The sequence below is a fragment of the Amphiprion ocellaris genome, chromosome 5 (genome assembly GCF_022539595.1).
Source record: "Amphiprion ocellaris isolate individual 3 ecotype Okinawa chromosome 5, ASM2253959v1, whole genome shotgun sequence".
Classification (NCBI taxonomy): Eukaryota; Metazoa; Chordata; class Actinopteri; family Pomacentridae; genus Amphiprion; species Amphiprion ocellaris.
In genome coordinates, this window is record NC_072770.1 from 25,200,881 (window position 1) to 25,222,001 (window position 21,121).

Below are 21,121 nucleotides of genomic sequence, written 5' to 3' on the forward strand. Positions count from 1 at the left end.
TGTGTGTGTGTGTGTGTGTGTGCAGCCAAAGCAGGAGGAGTGTGTCCTGCAGGGCCTTTGAGTGTTTACAGCAGAGTAACATGAGGAGTGAGGCAGCTTGTCCCACCTATACCATAACTCTAAATGCAGAACCACAGCTGTGTTTCTATGTATGAGCGGCCGGGGTTAGAGCGAAAATAAGGAACTAGAGGAAAAAGTTAAATGACCCGCAAAAAAACGAAGCACTACATGAAAAAAGAAAGCACTACTTGTGTACATTGTAGTGATATTGACAAAAAACAGGTGAAGAAATTAACCTGCTCCTTAGTCAAAGGTTTGAGGCCAATGTGGAGGTCATTTGCTGTTGCCCATGCATGTGTGCAGGACATGTGTGTATTTGTGTATGTGTGGCAGGGGGATGGGCTTCCACAGGAATTAGGTAATATTGACCTGGTTGTTTCAACCCCGCCCTCCCAACAATACTAAGATCAATGTACCAGATCAATAGAAGTCATTGACAATAACTGAACTTCTCATGTGATCAGTGAAGGAGAAAATTCACAATTCTTCACGAGCATGTGTCCCAACATAACATGCCCATTCATCGGGGCATCAAAAACATGCACGAATACACACATGCAACCAAAAAAAGAGAAGAAAATCATCTACACACACACACACACACACACACACACAGCAGGGGGAAACAGGCTCTTCTCTGACACTGCATGATTGGTCACTTTTTCCCTCTCTCTCCCTTCCTGCTGAAATAGTTTTAACAAAAGAGAGGGAGGAGGGGGGAGGAGGGGGGAGGTTGGGGGGGAGGAGGAGGGGTGGCGTGGTTGGGGGAGGGGATGTATGCGCTGCTCTGTTGTCACTAGGCGAGGGAGGGAGAGGGAGAGGGGAGGGGAGGAGGGAGAAGCGAGCTGGAGGGCGAGCGAGGGAGTGTAGGAGAAAAGGATAGGGTCCCAGAAGAGTGCGTAAACCTCCCTCTCTCACCCTCCCTCACCCTCTCTCTCTCTCTCTCTCTCTCTCTCTCTCACACACACACACACAGACACACACACACACGCACACACTCTGCCACACGCGTTTACATCGGCTCCTGCTGCTGTACTAGTTTGTGGAATAGTGGATTACTTTCCAAATTGAGCCACTCAGCGCGTAAATCCAGGCATGGTCAGGTACAGTCGCCATTTACATACTTGTTGGAGAAGACTTTGTGTAATTTCAACAGTAATGACAGTGTTTTCCGCTGCTTCTTGGACATTCCTGTCGTTTTCCATGTTCTCGCTCCTGTTTTTTTCGAGTGTTTTGTCTTCTTGTGCGCGTTTTCATTTAGCCTACTTAATTGTACATGCGTAATTCTTCCCTTTACGCACGCGTGTTATGCTACATTACGCTCTTATTTGTTGATTTTCTGTACGTCAACCCGTTGGGTCTGTGTTACAAGTCTATGCACTCATTCTCCTTTTTTTTTTTAACCACATGTATGCATTGCTGGACAGGAGAGTGTCCTTGTTAGCGAGACGGTGCAAAGTTCTCTTTGGCGTTATGGTTTATAGTTTTTCTGTTGAAACACGAGTGGTTTTAAAGAATTTTGAAACTTGGTCGTTTTGTGGTCAGATGTTGAAGCCCTGTCTCTGTCAGGACGTTCAGCATTCAAACTCTCCCAATCACGGGTTACATACATAGTATGTAATGTATATGCACATATAAACACGAGGAAAGCGTATGGAGTGCATGACAAACTCATTGTCAGTCAATACTATTTAATATTGCTGCAAGTATTCTCCACAAGTATTTCCCACAACAGTCAATTTAATGTAATAATTGGGACATTAAGCTTAACAGCTAAGAAAAAAATGCAATTAAATAAGCATGGTTTGTATTATTTGTGCATCATTAAATCCTCTGAAAATATCGCAGAATCTGGGTTTGAACAACAACAGTCGTGGTGTGTGTTGGTTCTGACACTGGCCTGTTTGCGCTCTTCAGGTGGCAGCGTGTCAGAGCGGTGTTGAAGTGTGAGATGAACCATGGAGCGATACAGGAGGCCAGTCACTAGCCAAACCAGCAGCCACTCAGCCGACAGCAGGAGAAGCAGCAGAAACCCAGGAAGGCCCCGCAGCATGCAGCTGGGCCCTCACTAACACCAAGTGGACCCGGTCCTCTACTCTTCACCTGGGGGCCAGGGCTGCAGAATGCTCAGTCCTGTCACCCCATACAGTAAGTCTACCGCTGTGTGCACGCTGCCTGTGTTGGGAACAAATGTTGTCATGTTGTGTGTGGATACCGTAACCTTGCTCGACTTGAAAGACCATTTTCCTGTACACATTCTTCTTCTGGCTCCTCTTTTGTCCAGGACTCATCTCCTGTGGCTGTGCAGAGGGAAGCGAGTTGCTGTGGGAGGGGGGGGTGTCTCTGAGAAGTCATGTTGAGAAGGCAGATATGCTAATGGCTTTAACAGCTGAGTCTCCAGGCTTTGCATTGAGGAATTTCACAGAAAGTGTTCAATGGCTGTTTTTTCAGCCCCTCCATGTGAATATTGCGTAGTAACAGTCGGTTTGAACAGACAGCAGCTCAAGCGCCTCTGGCTGTGCTCTTAGGAACAACATCAACTGATTGTGCAGCAAAACAACCTGGATTAAGGCTGTTCTCCAATGAGAGAAGACACACGATATCTTGATTAGACGCTTTTAAGCACACCTGTACGTTTTCGGTTGACTCCAACTGTATTTGTATTGACATTTTTTTGCCTTGTAATTAAATGTGCAATCTAATTTAGCAGTTTTTGAGGTCAGTCAGATGCGTTTCCTACATTTGCAACATCAGTATGCAAAAGCAGATTAAATCACATAAATCTCGTCGACACATCACCGAATAGTCCCTCTTCGTATATATATCATGAAAGGTTCCTATCCAGGCTGTTGAATATGCTTCTATTGACTGACTGGGTTATTGATTAGGCCAAGCTTTAACAGGATTACAACGCTAACCTGATTGGAATAATGCAACAGGGATTTACTTGTGCATGTTAGCGGCTACACAGGTGCAGCGACTGACTTTGTTTTTTGTGCCGTCGTCCAGGGAGAACGAGGGAGTTGTCTCAGCAGACAGAAGTTTTAGTAGCGTGCTTGTGTCACATTCCTCCCTCAAAGTGACTCGCAGCATCATGTTAGTTTTCTTCCCACAGAAACTTTTGACTAAACACACTCGTATAGTTGCACGCAATTTCCCGACCACCTCGGTCGAATCTCACATGCTGGCAAATTTCCAATCCATCTCCACACACAAATGAGAAAACACAATCCCAGCCACCCACAGCTCATTAAGGGCTCTGTCTATAATGATGATAGTGTGACATGGTGAGAGTGATGAGCAGCTTTAGCGCTTTTTAGTCGCCAGTTACCAGGGTGAAGCGATTCTGTGAATGAAAGCCAGATCGTTAGTAACCTGGTGTCAACAGCCTCTCATTAGTCCTGTATAGTGGGACACATAAACATCACCCTCCGCCTCCACACACACACACACACACACACACACACACACACACACACACACACACTTGCTTTTGTCCTCCATACCAATCATGAAAGCTTGTTTAACAAATTGTAGCACACCTTAGATCCTCATTAGGTGTTATAGTAAAGATGTGTGCTGCTGGTAAAATGAGAGAGAAAGAGCAAATTGAAGGACAGATGGAGAAGACGTGAGGAGGGACTGGTCAGCTGCAGCCTGATATATGAGTGGACACAATGAGCCCCGGCCAGCCTCTGCCACATGTGAGTGTGTGAGCTAAAGCAGTGGGGGAAGGGAAAACTGACCACACATGCTGGGACACACAGTCCTGTTTACTGCTGCACAGAGTCATGGAGCCTCAAGGAAACAAGAGTGCAGGGGCCACAACTGAGAGAAAGGAAACTGAAAAATTAAATACAAAGAAAGCAAAACGCAGAATTATGAAAGTAAGCTAGTTTGTTAGTGGCATTTAGGAGCAAAACTGTGTGACAGGCTGCACCCATTTCGACTTGCTATTTGATTAGGAGCTTAAAAATGCCTTGGAGGTTAGGGACGTGTAAAACCTGAAGCAGACATGGTACAGTGTTTGAGCGGCTGACAGCAGTGTGGCCTGGTGGACTGTGCAGGCCTGGAGATAAGGGGGAAGGGCAAACAGGAGGGAGAGGGAGGCTCTTCTCAGTAGATCCTCCTTCACACTGACTCCGTGTTCAGTGTTTTAGACTATGGCCTGCTTACATAACAATCTAACCCTCATTTACCCTTTAAGAAAGTAGGACAACCTTAGCTGGCTGTTGTATGAGTACGCTACTGTTTATAGCGACAAGAATCCTGATACTCTACGTGTATGTTCACAACCCATTTCTCATCTGTTCTGTATTGATCTTAGCACTGGCATGAATCAACTTCTAACTAATACAAATCACCCAATAATGTGCAAACAGCGGTTAGGGGTCATTTATCAACGCTCTAAGTAAGCATGTTCTGTCTTTTTCTCTCTGTTTTTTGCCTCTTACCATAAGCATGCAAATGGACAATGTGTGCTGAGTGTATGGAGAGGATATGTGCTTTGTAAATAGATCTCAGGTTAGATTCCTGGCATTCCAGCATGCTTGACTCATCCGATAGATGACCAAGAGTCCGTCTGCCAGCTGAAGCTAAACGCTGCATGAAAGCCACAATATGGGAGTGTGCTTTTCTGGAGCCTGTGTGTGTCTCTCTGTGTGTGTATTTCCGATTGTCCGTCCGTCTTCAGGGGATTTCTTTGTTTATTGTGAGTGGGGTAAAAGCACTAACAGAGAACCGTCAGCTCCAGAAGGGTGATTTTTGTTTCCACTCCCCATCCCACACCAGCTAGCCATCTCTGATGCTCCACAACCCCCAAATCCCATTCCAGTCCGCCCCTTCCCCCACATGTACTTCCATCTAATTAACCCCTAATTACTCATACTGACCACGCAGTGGACCAGGAGTCAAACTGGCCTCTGTGGACACACAGAAAACATTAATGAACTGCATAATTGTGCATCCTTAAAACAGAAAATCATGTGGTTCGGCCAAACAATATACTAAGTTATCTCTATATGCAATTGATAAACACCTTCAAATAAAGATTGAAACACTGGAACTGCTTTTTAATGGAGGCTGGGAGGTTCTCTTTACTCCCATCCCCAGCTTTACACACTCACATATTGCACGCTTTGTTTTTTGGTGATGCCACAGTGCATTCAAGCGTATGTCTTCATGAAAACAGATGAGAAATTGACCATGTTTACTTAATTTCTGACTCAAAAGAGACTTACTTGCTTGTGTTGAGACAATTCATTACACACAGGCACACTCAAAGCAGAATTCTACTTCTGAGTACGGTGTCATGGCAGCTACATTGTTAGTGATTGTGGTGTTTCTTTCATGTCCCAGAAGACTTTATTGTAAATTCCATGTGCCTCCTCACACATGCAGTATTTATCTGCTTGTGATTGTGCATTTCCTTCTAGCCCACTCTGCTTGATCCTGTCCTGCCTCAACATGTTTGGGTCTCTAACAGGCCGTCTCCTCTTCTGATGTAATCTTGTCGTTCTCCACACAAAAGCAATTTGAGGCATAAACATTTTCTTCACCACTATTGTTACTGGTCTGTATCAGGAAATGAATGCAAGAGAATGCAGACATGTCTACTTGTGGCTTCAGAATAAACACATAAAACGGATGTGACACAGCCCTGCTTTGCACCATAAACACTAAACCTTCCAATGATAAAGATTCCTAGTGGCAACGCAGCTGTTATTCAAGCTCATAATATAATGTAGAAGATCTGAGCTGCTGCAGGAGGCACAAAAAAAAATCTTTTAGTTATTTTTTTGCCTGTAAGTAGAGTTAAAGAGAAAGATTTAAACAGGCACGTACATCAAAGTGCCAACTTGCCTGAATACGAATAAGTGTCTGAATTGTCTATGAAGCTGTAAATGTGTAGATCATGTTCAGACTGACATTAGATCTGCCTCAAAACAAATTAGCATTTCTGTTTATTGTTAAAAGAGAAACGGCCTACTTCTGACAGCTCTGCGAAGAAAGAGTAAACAGTGAGGCTGTTTATATGAACACAACAATGTTCAAGTCAGGAAACTTTTCAAACCTACAGAGGAAGATAAAAGCACAAAGGCTGTGGGAAAAGTGCAATCAAATATTCCCCATTTTAACTTTACTTTCCAAATCAAACCGCAAACATGCACACACAAATACAGAGTCATGCAAACACACACACACACACCATCACATGCTCCCACCAACATCAAAGCAGTGATAAAAGCCTGTCCTGACGCACATCTTCTGTGACAAGAAGCATCTGAGCTGCAACTTTTTTCCACGAAAGAAAGCTTAAAGGCTTTTTAGGGTTATCAAAGTAATTTATCCCAAAAATGAAATCCACGCCAAAGCAAATCCACACAAAAAGAGAAGGCTGGGAAAATGTAAGCAGTGAAGCTGAACACTTTGTGGAAGTAAATGGAAATCAATACAAAGTAAAAGTTGCTGGGAAGCAGAAGTAGTGGAGGCAGTTTGTTTAAATGGAAGATGTAAAGAAGATGACTTTAAATTGAACTTATTTTCATGGCTAGGTCCCTAAGCATATGGAGTTAAAGTCTATCCAGATCCAGATTTAGGCACATATGAGAACAACATAGCAACAGTACAGCATGTCGAGCAGCATGACTATCGATATTTTTGTCTTCCGCTATAAGGTGCCTTCTCTGACACATTGACCTTCTTTTGTATTCTTGTTTCTGTGTTTTTCTCTATGTGGTTTCCACTGTACATGAGTCCAGTATCCAAACTACAGCAGAGCACAGAGGAAACACTAGTCAACAGTATGGTAATCACAATGATTAAGGGAGGCCATCACGGTACCAATCCGGCTTAGTACTCATCTTTGTCTATTGGTAAGTCAAGCATGACCAAGAATGGAGGGTGTTTCCAAGCCCCAAGCCTACATGAAGAGCTAGATTAGGGTTACGGGCTCCTCACTCATCCCTTCTAACACCCAAACCCAGCTCCCTGACATCCTCGCTTCAACACAGATGTCTGATCCTACAGCACTTACAAAGAAGTAAGAGGTTTTAGTCAGCTACAGAAATTCACATTTCTCAAATAACTGGCAAACCTACGAGTGTGAAATTTAAGTTTTTTTTTTAGAAAATCGTTTCATCAAGTAGCAATCTTAGTAATCTATACAGTGTGAAAATATGAAAAATATCTACAATAGAAATGAGGTGAATATAGATAGCTGCATGTCTGTTAGTCAACAAAAAAAGAAAACAGTATTTATATAGAGCTAACTAACTGTACTTTACTTTCATTGTGAGGCATGTCAGGCATTTTCCAATGAGCCCCTTGTAATAATAAATATACACATCATTAAGTAGATCTTTTTTGTGTATATGTATCGTAAGTATCTACCCATGTGGGAGAAAAATGTTTTTCCACAGAGAGAATTAAGTGGAAATGTTACATTTGAATATGTTTCTTGAATTTCCCTTAGGATCAATCAAGTATGTACCTACCAATACAGCACAAGTCTCATATACCCTTCAACTGCCTTATTTTACAGTGGATGATGATGATATGGAAATCCTTAACAAATCCGTGGATCCAGACTATAAGCTGCATCACTGCCAAAATCTAATCACTTGGTCCTTGTGCCATTTCTGACCTTCCCTGAGAATTTCATCCAAATTCGTTTTTGAGTAATGTTGTGCACAGACAGACAGACAGACAGACAGACAGACAGACAGACAGACAGACAGACAAACGTACGCTGATCGTCACATAACTGCTGCGTTCCCTGGAGTAATAAGTTGCAGTGACACTAGTTTATATTAAACAGCGATACCATTTTGTGCTACTGCACAGTGGTTATGGAGTTGGTTTTGATATTTGTGAAGCAGTAAAATTAAGTTTATAAGCTTATTGTAAGGATAAGGAGTAAAGCCAGTGTTACACTTTTTGCATATGTTAAGTACGCAAAGGCTTGCAAAGGTCAGAGTGATGTAAATCTAGTCATCTGCCCAAGTCTGTGGGAGTTCACTTGGAAACAAATTTGTGTCTGTGCAGCCACAACACTACAAGGGCAGTAGTGCACATGTTCGGTAGTGTCCATATGTGGTATAAGAAGACAATCTACTGCATATGCCGAGCAGACTTAAGAGGAGTATAATTAGAACAAGTACATGTTCATAGTGTCCGCAGCTGCACGTCCGCAGGAAGTATAATCCCAGCTTAAGTTTACCAATGATGCTTCTTTAATTCTTGTCGCTTACTGTCAGATTGTCGTCAGGCTCTGACACTCCCATAAGCCTTATGTGCTCTAATCCATCATTAGTCTGGTTTCCTCCCTCAGTCTGGTCCTTGACCCATCCAGACCCTCCGGTTCACTCTTCCATCCTCTGATCTCACAGTGATCCCTCCATTTGTTCAGTTTTCACATTCCTTTGCTGAATTTTGATGAGGATTCCAGACATAGTAGATTGCTGCATTTAAATATGTCTTGGCGAGATTACAGACCATCTGGTGACGACGGAGTGAGAAGAATAGATTGAAGCCGGCAAGTGAATGGCTCATGCCTGCAATCAGCATGACCAGTGAGTACCAGTCTGATGATCCTGATTGTGTGTCTGTGATGCCCAGGTTTGAATGCATGTGTAAATACGGTCACTAGACTGCTGCATTTTTAAACAAAGATCACACATTGTAGACAGAAGCTTGTATCTTTTAGTGTTGTTATTGCAACCAGTCACATGACTGCAGAGTAGTGTCATTTGTGAAACCAAAGTCTGTCTGTTTTCATTATTGAAACAAATGAATTAAATGATTTTAGTTATGAGCTGAAAGCTTTTTAGAGCTACACACAGAATCAAAGTGATGTTGAAAAAAAATAATAATTTGAACAGGCTTTAGTGATATATTCAAGGATGTCAAGGATAAATCACCTTTAGGTCAGTTTAGTCAATACAAGATGTCAAGATTTTACAACTGATAATCTAATTTACTTCAAGGACTTAACTATGATTGTCTCAAGGAGCCTTAGATGACAGAGAACTTCTGCATTTGTTAATGGTGATGGTAAGCTTGTAGTCAGAATACCGTCTACCTAAAGCATCTCTGCAGGCCACAGCTGAGGATCTGATGAAGTCACAATTTATTTACTGTTTTCCCAGTGAAATGCTGGAGCTGGGTAAAGTTTGCTCACTATCTGGATATTCGAAACATTTTGATCCAATATAATTTCTCTTTCTAATAATAGGTGTTTTTAGGATTATATCTGAAAATGTTTTTAAATTCAGTTCAGCTTTAATAATATTGCCATTTTGTGCATAACGAAATATACTGCTGTCAAAAAATCCATGAGATGTGTTCATCTCAAGCAGGTATTTAGTGTGCAATTTGTTTATACAAAAATGACAACATAAAGTATATTAAAACCAGAGAGAACGCACATTTTATCAGATGTTTTTTATGTGCTGTTCATGGATGCTGTTTATTCACAATGCAATGCTTTAAGGAAACAGGAAACTGCTACACCTTGAAAATAAAATAGACTGGATGCTGGTGGAACGGATCCAGAAACAGGAAAAAATAGAAGCAGTTAGTCTTAAGAAGGACAATTTTTTTGCATTGGCGAGGTTTAACTGCCAACATAGTGTACTATGACAACATGTAACCTATATAGTTGAAAATGAAATTGTATTGCTGTATTGCTTTGGCACACAGATAGAGTCCAGTCATTCCAAGATTGTCACCTTGCCTGACTCACACTGCACCTGTGAAAGTATCTATAAGAACACTTTTACCAAAGATTACTGTGTTACCTGCACCTATACTGTAATATCAAACAGAGCATCATACGTCCACAGTCAGACCTGGATAGAGTGTACTGTGATGCACAACTTTTGTCATCAGCAGACAATGTCTGTGAAGATAGTACATCACAGATACATGATTGGAGGACTGCACTGATCAGATTTGAGGGCATTTGAGAGTCTGTAATCCAGATTTAGGAGGAATACCACTGAACTTGTCAGTGAAAAGTTTAATTTTAACAGCCAACACAAGAGGGCACAAGACAACTACGCTTTAAATTTCATCACACTAATTTCGTCAATGACTCAGAGGGGCATCTTTTTCATCTCTGTTGCAGCTTTAAAAAAAGCCTAAATGACCTGTGATAGTAATAAACACACGTGAAGATGTCATGATGCCATCTTTCTTGCAAGTGTTCCCGTTCTTTCTTCAGGGTCTTCAGAGGGATTCTGGGTGCTCTGACACTGACATGAATGACTGAGTCCTTTAGCTCTTCATTGAGAAATGTAATAACAGTCGCTGTGCAGCAGGCACCGTGGCTTAGGGGCCCCTTAACCCCTTGGGCCCCTGGGGCTGTGCCCAGTAGGCCCATTTGGTAATCCGCCCATGATCTGTAGACTTACTATTAAATACTATGAATCAACACCTTGCTTACAGGGATAAATGACATAACTTTCATTCTAACCTTTGTGTAAATCAGGAGGCCACATATCTTTCACTGCTGAGTTTTTGTGGTAGGTCTCAATCAATGGGGTCAGTGTGCATTGTTGGGAATGTAAGCCTTTAATGTTTTAGGATGGGTACCATGACCAGTCAGAATTCCCTGGAGCATAGGGATTTCTCAGAGATGGGGCGGAGCTTGTGCTGGTCAAGAGCGCCGCGATCCCTGGATTGGATGAGTGGGATTATTGGGCTGAAGGCTCATTTAATTTAGGGCTCAACATGTGGACCGTTTAGAGGCCCATCTGGTGGTCCTGGTGGACATATGACACAACCTGGTGTAATCCACATGGAGTCAGTTTTAGACCAAATGTGTGAGTGAGGAAGTGTGTGTGGGCATGTGTGATAATCAATATATGTCATATACGGGTTATGTCAGTGTAAATTGAACATATTTGTGACTTTGTTGGGTTTTGTAAGCCTTGCTGAACATTTTCCACTCATTTTACTGACAACACTCCCACTTAAAAATGAATTTCCATGAGGAAAATATTTGCTAGCGGCACCCCTGATTCTAACTCACAAAATAATCACATGTTGCTCATTGCAGCAAGACAATCATCTATTGTAGATGTGGCAAACTGAAGAGAGAAAGATTATTTGCTGAAAAAGAAGGCATAAATTAACACTATTTACATATAATAATGAAGTTCGTTAATTTTTTCTGCATGGAGTCCCATCTATAAACTAGCAAATGGGTCATAAAAAGAGTTAAAATACGCTTATGTCAAGATATATTGCAAGAAAACATCACAATAATGTAATATACTGACATAGGAGTTATTTCATGTAGTGATGAAGTCTTGGCAGGAGCATCCTCTTCTGTCCAGTGCTGTTGGAGGGAAGCGCCTCTGGTCCAAGCCTGGGGTCAGGACAGTTTAATAATACTCTGCAATGCCTGGAATGTCGGCCTAATGCCAGTTCAAAAAGCCAAGCCCTCAGCCACTAAACCAGTGGATTACTCTGTTTGTGTAAATGTGCATATGTAATCACACATGCCATATGAAAATCGGACTCTTTTGACTGCTCAATCGATCACTACACTTGTAATAGTGTTCATAGAAGCACCGGTCCAGTCTGTGTAATATGGAGAAGAACCACTCTGATCAGTTTCCCCGGTGACCCCGCCCTCTGTTCCCCCCGTCCAGCAGACCCCTGAGGTTTGGGCCGAATTAGATCACACGCTTGGTGGGGGTGGCTTTGTGGACTAAGAGACTCACAGAGAGACAACAATGGGCCCAATGTGAGAGAGGCAAAGGCAGAGGGCAGCACACAGGCTGATGGAGGCTTATCGCCGTGGAGACCAGGCTGGGGGCTATGTTGGCGGCTTCTCATAAAGATTTGAACAGTTGTCCCCTGCCTGGAAGAGATGTAGAAGAGCACGGGCTAAGCAGTGACAAGATTCTGGAAAAGGGTCAGTTTTCTGAGGGCAGATATGCAGATTTAGCTTTCAAGGAGGTTTTGGGAAACAGAGAGAGTAAAATGCCTCAAGTTGGCCGTATGGGTGTCATCTGAGCTGGATGAATCATTATTTTAAGATTGTGTAAATTCACTACTTTGCTCTTTTTTTCTGTCAGGTCTGTTGAAGATGCACTGGTCTCCGGAGCACGCCGCCCCTTTATCTCAGTGGCCTGAGCAGCACCTAGATGTCACCTCCACCACTTCACCCCCATCTGCCCACAAACACGACCCCTACACCTCAGCCGCTCGCCGCAGCTATGCCCCTGCAGGTTATCCTTGGGCCAGTGATGACATATCAGCACTCACCGCTTCTTCTCTGCTCAAGCGCTATGCTGAGAAGTACTCAGGCCTGGAGTTGTCCTATGAGCGCCCAGCTACCGGGGCCTACGCAGAGCCTGGAACTTTCCTGAAAACAGAATCTGAACCCTGGGCTCTGGGTCAGGGCATGGAGTGTTACCCCGGACTGGAGGCACTAACTGGCACCAAAGTGGGCTCTGCCTCTGTGGGGATCCCAGCCACAGGGAGCGTAACAGTAGTGAGCAGTAACTTGGCCTCGGAGCCGGGCTACAGTGGTGTTGGCACCTGCAGCACCCCATCCTCTCAGGAATACCCTCCTGCCTACAACAGCACCTATCTGTCCTCAGGATACTGCCCTCAGCCTAGCGCAGCACTTCCACCTGCCCCTCTACACTCTTTGCAGGCCGCACCTACTCTAGTGCCCAGCTACAGCACCAGCACTCCTGTTTACAACTACCCACCAGGATGCTACCCCCAAACCAGCCTGTCCTCTGGATACAGCCACCCCAGTGCCTCATACCTGCCCTCTGGGATTAGTGCTCCCACTCCTCTGGCCCCTAGGCCCACCATGGTGGGCGGCAGTTACAGCTACCCATCCCACAGCCTCGGAGGGAGCTCAGAGGCAGGGGTGCCGCTGAAACGCAAGGCCTTTGAGATGACGGAGGAAGAACAGGAGGGAGCAGAGGTGGAGGGATCTCGCTACAGAAAGTACGGCAACGGCCACGGAAACAGTCACAGCAAAGGTCACGGTAACGGCAACGGCTACGATATGAGCGGATCGGCCTCAGACCCACAGGCTTACAAATCTGGAAAGCCTCTGATATCACCCCCTTATGGCGGGGCAGGGGACTACAGCCCACCATCAGGCCTTGCAGGAGAGAGTGTATCAGGGGAGCACAGCTTTCCTCAGCAGCAGAGAATGTCTATGAAGATACCTTCATCTCACACTCGATCTGAGGACCCCACTGGAGGGCGCTGACAGCCCGGGCAGAATTTGAGAGGATTCCCCTCGCTCCTCAAAACCAACCCAGGGTTCTTTACCTAGACACACATGGAGAATTACATTGGATTTGTAAGTGAAAAGTTGAATTTCCCGAGCAAACACAAGAGGGCACTAGACTGGTACTTCTTGTGCATGTTTTAATATTTTCATTACTCATGATTTTCCAAAGATTCATAGAGGCGTTTTGCCCTCTGAGGTTGAGGTTAAGTCGTGGGAGTGAGGTTGAGGCATTCTCTACATAGATAGCATTAAGACAGTCTAAATGTATGAGTGTCTGTTTCTCTCAGGATCCTATTTATTTCCTTTCTGCTACTGTGGCAGCAGCACTGCAACGTTGCTGTTTGAGAAGTTGGTGTAATTATTTGTGGCCGTTATGTATGTAAAAGGCCCCTGACTGCAATATGTTCTATCACACCACAAAAAAAAAATCATTACTGACCAAAAAGTGGAGAGAGCAATAACTGAAATGGTGAGATTGCCATACTACTTCAGCACAATCACTGCTACACAGCTGACTGCAGGGCCTGCTGCGTCACTCGGCCTTGAGAAATGAATGTTGTCCTGCTTTTTCCTTATTCTTGACATTTTTTGGTTTTTGTAGCCTCCTTTTGTCTCATTCTTTATCTAATTTCGACCCTGGAGCCCTGCCTCCTCTGCTCAGCCCTTCTCATTGTTTTTTTTTCCAATTTATACATATCAAGCTGCTCAAATGATTATGTGGTAGTGGACATGAAGCTGCCCTTTAATTTCTTTGCGAGTGGGGAAATAATCTAAGATTCTCTATTCATTTAAAAATACAATATTTAGCATTTTAAAATGACAGTATATAAGTAAATGCAGCTCATCTTCAGAGCATGTAGTTGACGTGCTTATTTCTGCTAATCTTAAAATGAACCGTTTCTCAAGAGAATGTGAGCAATGCAAAACCTGGCCAAGCGTATGCCTTGTGTTTAGTATTTAAAATATTACAAAATAAGTTACAACCAAAAACCAAACAACCAAACTTAAGTCTGCGTACTGCTAAAATTCACTGAGAGCAGTTCAAAGGTGCTTGAAGGCTTTTTATGGCTTATTTTGGATGCACAGATCAGACTGAGAGGCCTGCAGGTTGCAGTGGAGGATATATGCATCTGGATGAGTGCCTCTAACAATTTTTTTTTTTGCTCAACATTACATTCTTTATGAAGATTTACCAGCCTGTCTGCTAAGATTTTACTTTTTAAAAAAAATATGCATTCTCTTTACTTTTGCCTCTCAGAAGGATGATTTATAGTCGTGCTATCGAATACTCAGGAAGAATATTGTTACCTCAGATTGATAAAAAGAATAAATAAGAATGTATGTTATTACCTTAAGGTGTTTGTAGGGAGCTTTATGGAGCAAGATGAAAACGGAGCCATGGCTAACACTTCAGGGAAACAATGAACTTGCAAGGCCTTCAATAGTATGAAACTCTCGCACACACACACACATGCATGCATGCACACAAACGCTATCCGCACGGCTTCTTTAGCTCTGGGAAACTTGAGGTTTTTGTACCAAGGCCTGAAATGTTGAATGTAATTCAGATATTTTTTTTTTAAAAGGACAATACATGCCATAATGTACATCAATGATGTTTTTAGATATATGAAACATATTTTCTTCATGTATAGATGTAATTGTCTTTTAGGTTTTGGTGGAGAAATGAATGACATGTTAAGTGTTAGTGTAGTTAGCAGTGGGGAAACGGTTTTTGCGGACAAAACAAAGCACTCCTCATCAACACATGTTGGCATATCAAGACATACACACACTGCAGTATGAGCTCTATAATAGGAAGGCTTATTAAATGTCTTAATAAAGTATCCAATTCCCATTTCCCATGTCAGTCTTTTAAAACCACTTGACACTGTGTCACCAGTCAGTCAGCTTAAAATAGCTCTAACATGAATTGACACCATGAAGAAGGGAAGGTTTAATATTATCAGAGTGTGCACTGTTAGAAAATATGTACAGCTGCAACTCGAAACTTTTTTTTCCCACTGTGTTGTAGCTTTGCTGCCCCGCTATGCCAACCCTTCATAAACTGTGCCATATGTATTTTTGCAAATTATACGCTTTGGAGGATCTGGCAAAACCCAACTTCAAAGTTAACACAGACAATGGATCCCCTTTAAATAGTAAGATTTCAGAGATTCAGTGTGATGAAAAAGTATTTTCTTGCCTCTTTTGGAAAAGTACACACATCTTACTCAGAATGTGGTTCTGGTATTGAAAAATTGACAGCAGATAGCAGAGGAAGCTTCAAAATAAAATACAGATAATTAAAAAAAGGTGTTAAACAAATAATGATGTACTCTTACCCCCAGATTTTAAAAGTATTTAAGCGCTTAGCTACAACAAATGAATGCTCTTCAATGCCACACAAAGAATGTGCTCTACATGACCCTACACACTGCAAGAAGTATTTGCTGTTTCCTGGTTTTCTTGGTTACTCTGATTCAGTGAAGGAAGTGGAGTCAAGTTTGTCAGATGGACAAAATTTGGACTTCGGTGTTATCTTTGTAATTCAGTTGTACTTTTGTTGTATCTTGTACATTCTCTGTAACCATTTCTACCTCATTTTGAAGACATTATACATGGAAGTATTTATTTCATGTCATTTCACATGCCAGTTTAAGGAGCAATGTTGTTTCTAATTCTTGGCCTGTTATAGTCTACCTCACTGAAGACTGTTGTGTCATGGAAATGAAGATATTGTACCAAAAAAAAAAAAAAAAAGTCTTTTTGTCTGTGGAAATGAAAAAAAAATATTTGAGGTTTGAGTGTTGTTATCTTTCATTACTTGCAACATTTTTCTCCTAACAGATACACTGAGCAGGAGCGACCCGATAACTGATCCCTGAGCGGTTTGATCGCAGCCACAAAACAAATATCAAAAAATAGAAATGTTTGCAGCTTTGACAGTGACATATTACTTCTCTCTACCTCTGCTTCTCTTACTATTGCAAATTGATTATTATAAGACAGTTTTCTTACCAAATTTCCTTTTAACAGAGATATTAGTGGAAAAGTGGCTCTACTGTGTATATTTATTCCACTTCACTCAACCATTAAAATACCTTAAAATTAGATGTTTGACAGGAAACCTTAGATCTTGGAATTCTTTATATCACTGGTGTATATATTCACGCTCATCCTCTAAAAACGTCCTAGAAAAATCTGATATATTAATGTGAGTTAATTAACCCAGCATCTTTAAGTCAGACAGCAAGTCAGATGAACAAATGTGCAGTTCTGAGCAGGCTTACAATGCAACATGAACAATATGAAAGAGTAAAGCAAAGTTTTGTGGGGTGACCTGATGGTCAAGTGGTGAGTTCAATGCACACGTGTCCTGAGCAGTGAATCCCCAGTTTGACTCTAACCAGACTATTTGCTGCATGTCTCTACTCTGAATTTTCAGTCTCTCCAAACTGTCCTGTCAAATATAGGTGAAGTGCCTCAAAATAAACGTAGTTTTCTGCAATAAAATAGTCATTTTCTTTCATTGGGATGGAGGAAAATAGCTTTTACACTCAACTAAGTGAACTAATTGTAATTGCAGTCTCAGAACATTGTTACATTCCCCCCTTAAACATTAGAACCACATTTCCTAGCTCCTTCTATGGACACCTACAAAGTGAAGCATTACCAGATTCCTATTTCTACTGTGAGTAAACTCAATTAATATTCTTTTCCCAAGTTGTTAGAAACCACATGACCATTTGTGCTATGAAGAGAGGCTCAAGAGAGCTTTGTTGTCTGGAAGGCGGAGAGCATGCGCTGGCATGTGACAGATGTCCAAAGCTTTTGTCCTCTCAGCCACAGAATAGAACTCTGCTGCATTGTACAGCAAAGCCCTCTGCTCAAAACTGCTCTCCCTTAAACTTGTGTTTACCTATAATGGTGAAATCATCAACTCCTTTACAGACTGCATTTTAGACAAATCATTGTAATGGAAGCAACATTAAAGCCTCCATCCTCATTAGTTAAGCCTATATTCCCATCTAATGGACTTATCCCAGCAGGTCGTCGTATCCAGGTTAAGTTCTCAGTCTGAGATTCAAGACGTAAAAAATAAAACAGCAAGCAAACAAAAAGAGCTTGTTTTCTTTTTATCTCTCAAGTGCACATGACACATTTGCCAAATTGTTGTGTATCTGCCCTTCTAATGATGACACTTTCACAAGCAGCAGTCCATCTGCTGCAGTGCCACATAACAAGTGGAACAGTGACACCTACGGGGTCTTTCTAAGAAGCATCCTGTTATATTGAAAAACTCTGGGAATACTAATATTTATGGCAGACAACTAATCAGAGTGTCAACTTATAAACAAAATACGATTTAAAAAAGACATGAGCATAAGTTGTGGATGGAGTATGAATACATTTTTCAAATGTCAGTACAGATGGATCAAATGAAAACGAGAGATTTTCACTGACTTTCTTGCAATTATACAGCTGGTTTAGGTCTGTATTCTTTTGTGATGATTTTTTTCTTGCCAAAAAGACTCTTTAAAATGCACAAATTGCACTCAAACTGTTTGTACAAAGGATTAAAAGGCACAACATGGTAGCTGTAAATATACAATTTCTATTAACATCGTCAGATAACCCTGGTTCTCCAAGCTCTTACACAGTATTGTACTTCTGCTAGCTGGTTTCCAGAACTCCACCTTCAGGTTAAGGGGACATCTGTATGATGGCACAAGTAATTGGTTCTTCAATCAAATTAATATTAGATTAATTGTGGAAATGAGTACCAGATTATTCAATAAGGAAAATGCCTGTTAGTTCAGAGAAGCAACACTGAGCAGCCACCATTAGGAGCATATTTACAGCATGGCATTAATCATTTGTTCTATAAAATGACAGACAACTGTGAAAATGTCCATCACATTTCTCAAAATTAATGGTGACATTTTCAAATGTTTTATCAAGTAAAACCACAAAACACAAAGACGTTCATTTGCATAGAAGACAAACAAGACCAAAAAATACCTGATTACCAGTAAAAGTCTATCAAGGAATCACGTTTTGGAAGCTGTTTTACTTTTTCTATGCAGAATCTGTAAGGTTACCACATATAACTAACTCTTAATGTTCTCAAAATTATATTTAAGCACATGTTTAAAATCTGGATCAGACAGTCTTGTTCCCCTCAATATATTGAGGCCATATTTTCAGCTGACATTTAGGTGAACATTAAACGAACAGCTGTTAGTGGACTCACTAATGCTGAATGTGCCGTCAGACCTGTGACAACAGCCTAATTTTTGGTCAAGATGGCCGTGGAATTTCCCTCTGAAACCAACTAGAGGGTGAGTAGTCAATGTAAAGTAATGAAATCGACTTAAAGGCAGCTTAATTCTATTAGTAAATGAATGCTATTTAAATCTAATGAGATCCTCTCCTTGAAAGCTAAACAGAAAACTAGCACTAGCAACCTAAACATTATTCCACAAATCAGACTCGGACATTAACAAGCTCATTGTTTGTTGGACCCTAAAAACAGAGAGGAAGGGCAAGAAATTATCTCTCTTTTTTTGCAATTAAAAACCATTAATACTTCAAATCCTGCTCTGAAGGTCTACCATCATACTTCAAAAATAACACACAAAAATGAACAATAGTGGGTGGGTTTCCTCAATGGGACTTTTCTTGCCTTGATTGACAAATCTTTGGTTTGTGTCCATGTTCAAGTGGCTTGTTTGCACAATAAAGTCTGAAGGACAGAGATGCTCATGAAGTTTTAATTTCATGATGCGTCCTGCTTCTTATTACAACAGTATGTCCACATGAACACGAAGCATTTAGAGTTCCGCTAGCTGAAAATCAACAAATGTTCCATCTTTAAATAACATAATTAAAAATAAATGTTGGATTTTGTTCATGCAGTCACTGTAAATAACTTTGTGGGCCCTATTTGCTGCTGTTCTTTCTGGTCTACCAACTTATTAGGATTAACATACTTAGAGTTAATACCACATCACCATTAGTGAGACACCTTTTGTCATTAATTTTCAACCAGCCCTTTAAGCCAAGGAAATTACGTTGCTGTCTTGAGTTATTTCCTTCAAGTCCCACTAGAGGGTGCTAGATAGCTGTGAGAAGTCATTTGAAGCAGCCAAGCAAAGTGTGTAGGAGACTTTACAGAAATAAGCAGAGCAGTTAGCAGCTGTAATATCTGCAGACATTGTAACCAAACCCAGAATGAGCACAGAAGGTGAAGCTCTAAGACAGATTAGGCAGCAGAGGGCAAAACTAGAGTGAAAAGGGCAGTAAAGTTACAAATCTGTCACATCTTTTATTCCATTTTGGCAAAATTGGTCCCTCTTTAGTTATGTATCAAGACAAGGGGAAAGAAGGTTGCTTTCTTGACTCTTCAACCCAAACATGTCAGATTCATGCACTGAGTGATTCATGCACACTGAGTCTTCTTCTGCATAAAGCAACAGACGTGACATAGAAACAGAGAAACTGCTGCATGTATGAACAGAGACAAACACTACCTCACCCAGATTACATTGATTCCTTGAAGACATACGATCTCTTTTCCCTGTATCACTTACACTCACAAACACACTCATGGTCTCCCTCTCTCTCCTCCACAAACCTGCTCCCACTTCCAACAACCCGACAGATCACACCAACCACCATCGTCCTACTTAATCCGCGTCCCACCTCTGCAGCTAAGAGCCTGCTATTCAGATGGATGCAAGGAGGACAGGAACCTGAAGGGGGGAGAGACAAAACAAAGCAGAGTGTGTATAGTGCGGCATACAGACACTTCTGACAGTGTCTGGAGAGAAAACCAGCACATTTAGGGTAACACAGTGTGGAATTAATAGTCAGGTATGAATAAAAATGAAGAATAAAGCAAAGACAGCTTCAGATACTAAAGTCATGTGTGAGAAGTCTGTAAGATGCAGCATCACGTTGTACTGAAAGATGCGCACTGCAAACACTTGCAACATTTGGTGGTAGGAGGTGAGGAATAAATCCTTAGCAACAGACTTGCTCTGTACTGTGTGTTCATTGTTCTCATTTACTTTTCATCTTCTTCAAGTAGCTCGCTGCTCTCCCTCTGCTTTGCTTGCTGTGGGAAAGGAGGTGCTATCCAGTGCACTGTACAGTCTGAGCCTATTGGGAACATGCTGCTGACTCAGCCCAGGCCACTGCATTCATCTATCTGCACTGCAGTGCTGTCTCTGCTTACCCCCACCACCACCACCACCACTCTCCTCCCTCATTCAGTGCGCCACCACACACACACACACAGGAGGGGGGAGAGAGGAGAGAAACATGCACACACACACACAGACACACACACACACTTGCCATCTTAGTAGTATTGCACCATGACACACCCAACCACATCAAATCAAACCCTAATTATGTTTGGGTGTTATTAAAACATGAACCAAAAGAGTGCATTTCACACATTTCTGCATGTTGTTGTTTCCAAACTAAAACAGACTGTAGATTTTCCTCTTGCAGCTGTTTCTGGCTTTTTCCTCAGTCATGTCCGCAACTTAACAAAGCAATCTGACTGGATTGTTAGCAACAAACTAAAATTACCTTCACTAGAGTGTGAAAGTGTTGCAAAATGCCACCATTTAAATCCTCACAGTCATAACAATAAACAAGGCAGTAAAACCACACCAGAACCATCCATTGTCATAATATGGTGAAACATACACTGCTCTGTATGGAAGTCACAACCACTCATTTTATAACCAAAAACGACACCAGCCAGAGGAA

At 41.8% G+C, this 21,121-nt stretch overlaps 1 protein-coding gene across 2 annotated transcripts; it reads left to right on the forward strand.

The window, feature by feature from the left end:
* Window positions 1-1,003: 1,003 nt before the first annotated feature.
* On the forward strand, window positions 1,004-16,140 carry si:dkey-195m11.8 (fidgetin). Of its 2 annotated transcripts, XM_023299308.3 has the most exons (3): window positions 1,004-1,163; window positions 1,978-2,208; window positions 12,150-16,140. In XM_023299308.3, exons 2-3 carry the CDS (start codon window positions 2,184-2,186, stop codon window positions 13,307-13,309), a joined length of 1,185 nt encoding a protein of 394 aa, XP_023155076.1. In that variant the 5' UTR covers window positions 1,004-1,163; window positions 1,978-2,183; the 3' UTR covers window positions 13,310-16,140. The 2 variants fall into 2 exon arrangements, with proteins under 2 accessions (XP_023155076.1, XP_035799306.1); XM_035943413.2 differs by lacking the exons at window positions 1,004-1,163; window positions 1,978-2,208 and adding an exon at window positions 2,326-8,633.
* The last annotated feature ends 4,981 nt before the right edge of the window (window positions 16,141-21,121 follow it).

Bases quoted from the DNA above. Each gene is read 5' to 3' on its own strand.
- si:dkey-195m11.8 (XM_023299308.3), top strand. From the start codon at position 2,184: ATGCTCAGTCCTGTCACCCCATACA. The intron at 2,209-12,149 runs GTAAGTCTACCG...TTTTTCTGTCAG, and splicing joins CAGTCCTGTCACCCCATACA to GTCTGTTGAAGATGCACTGG.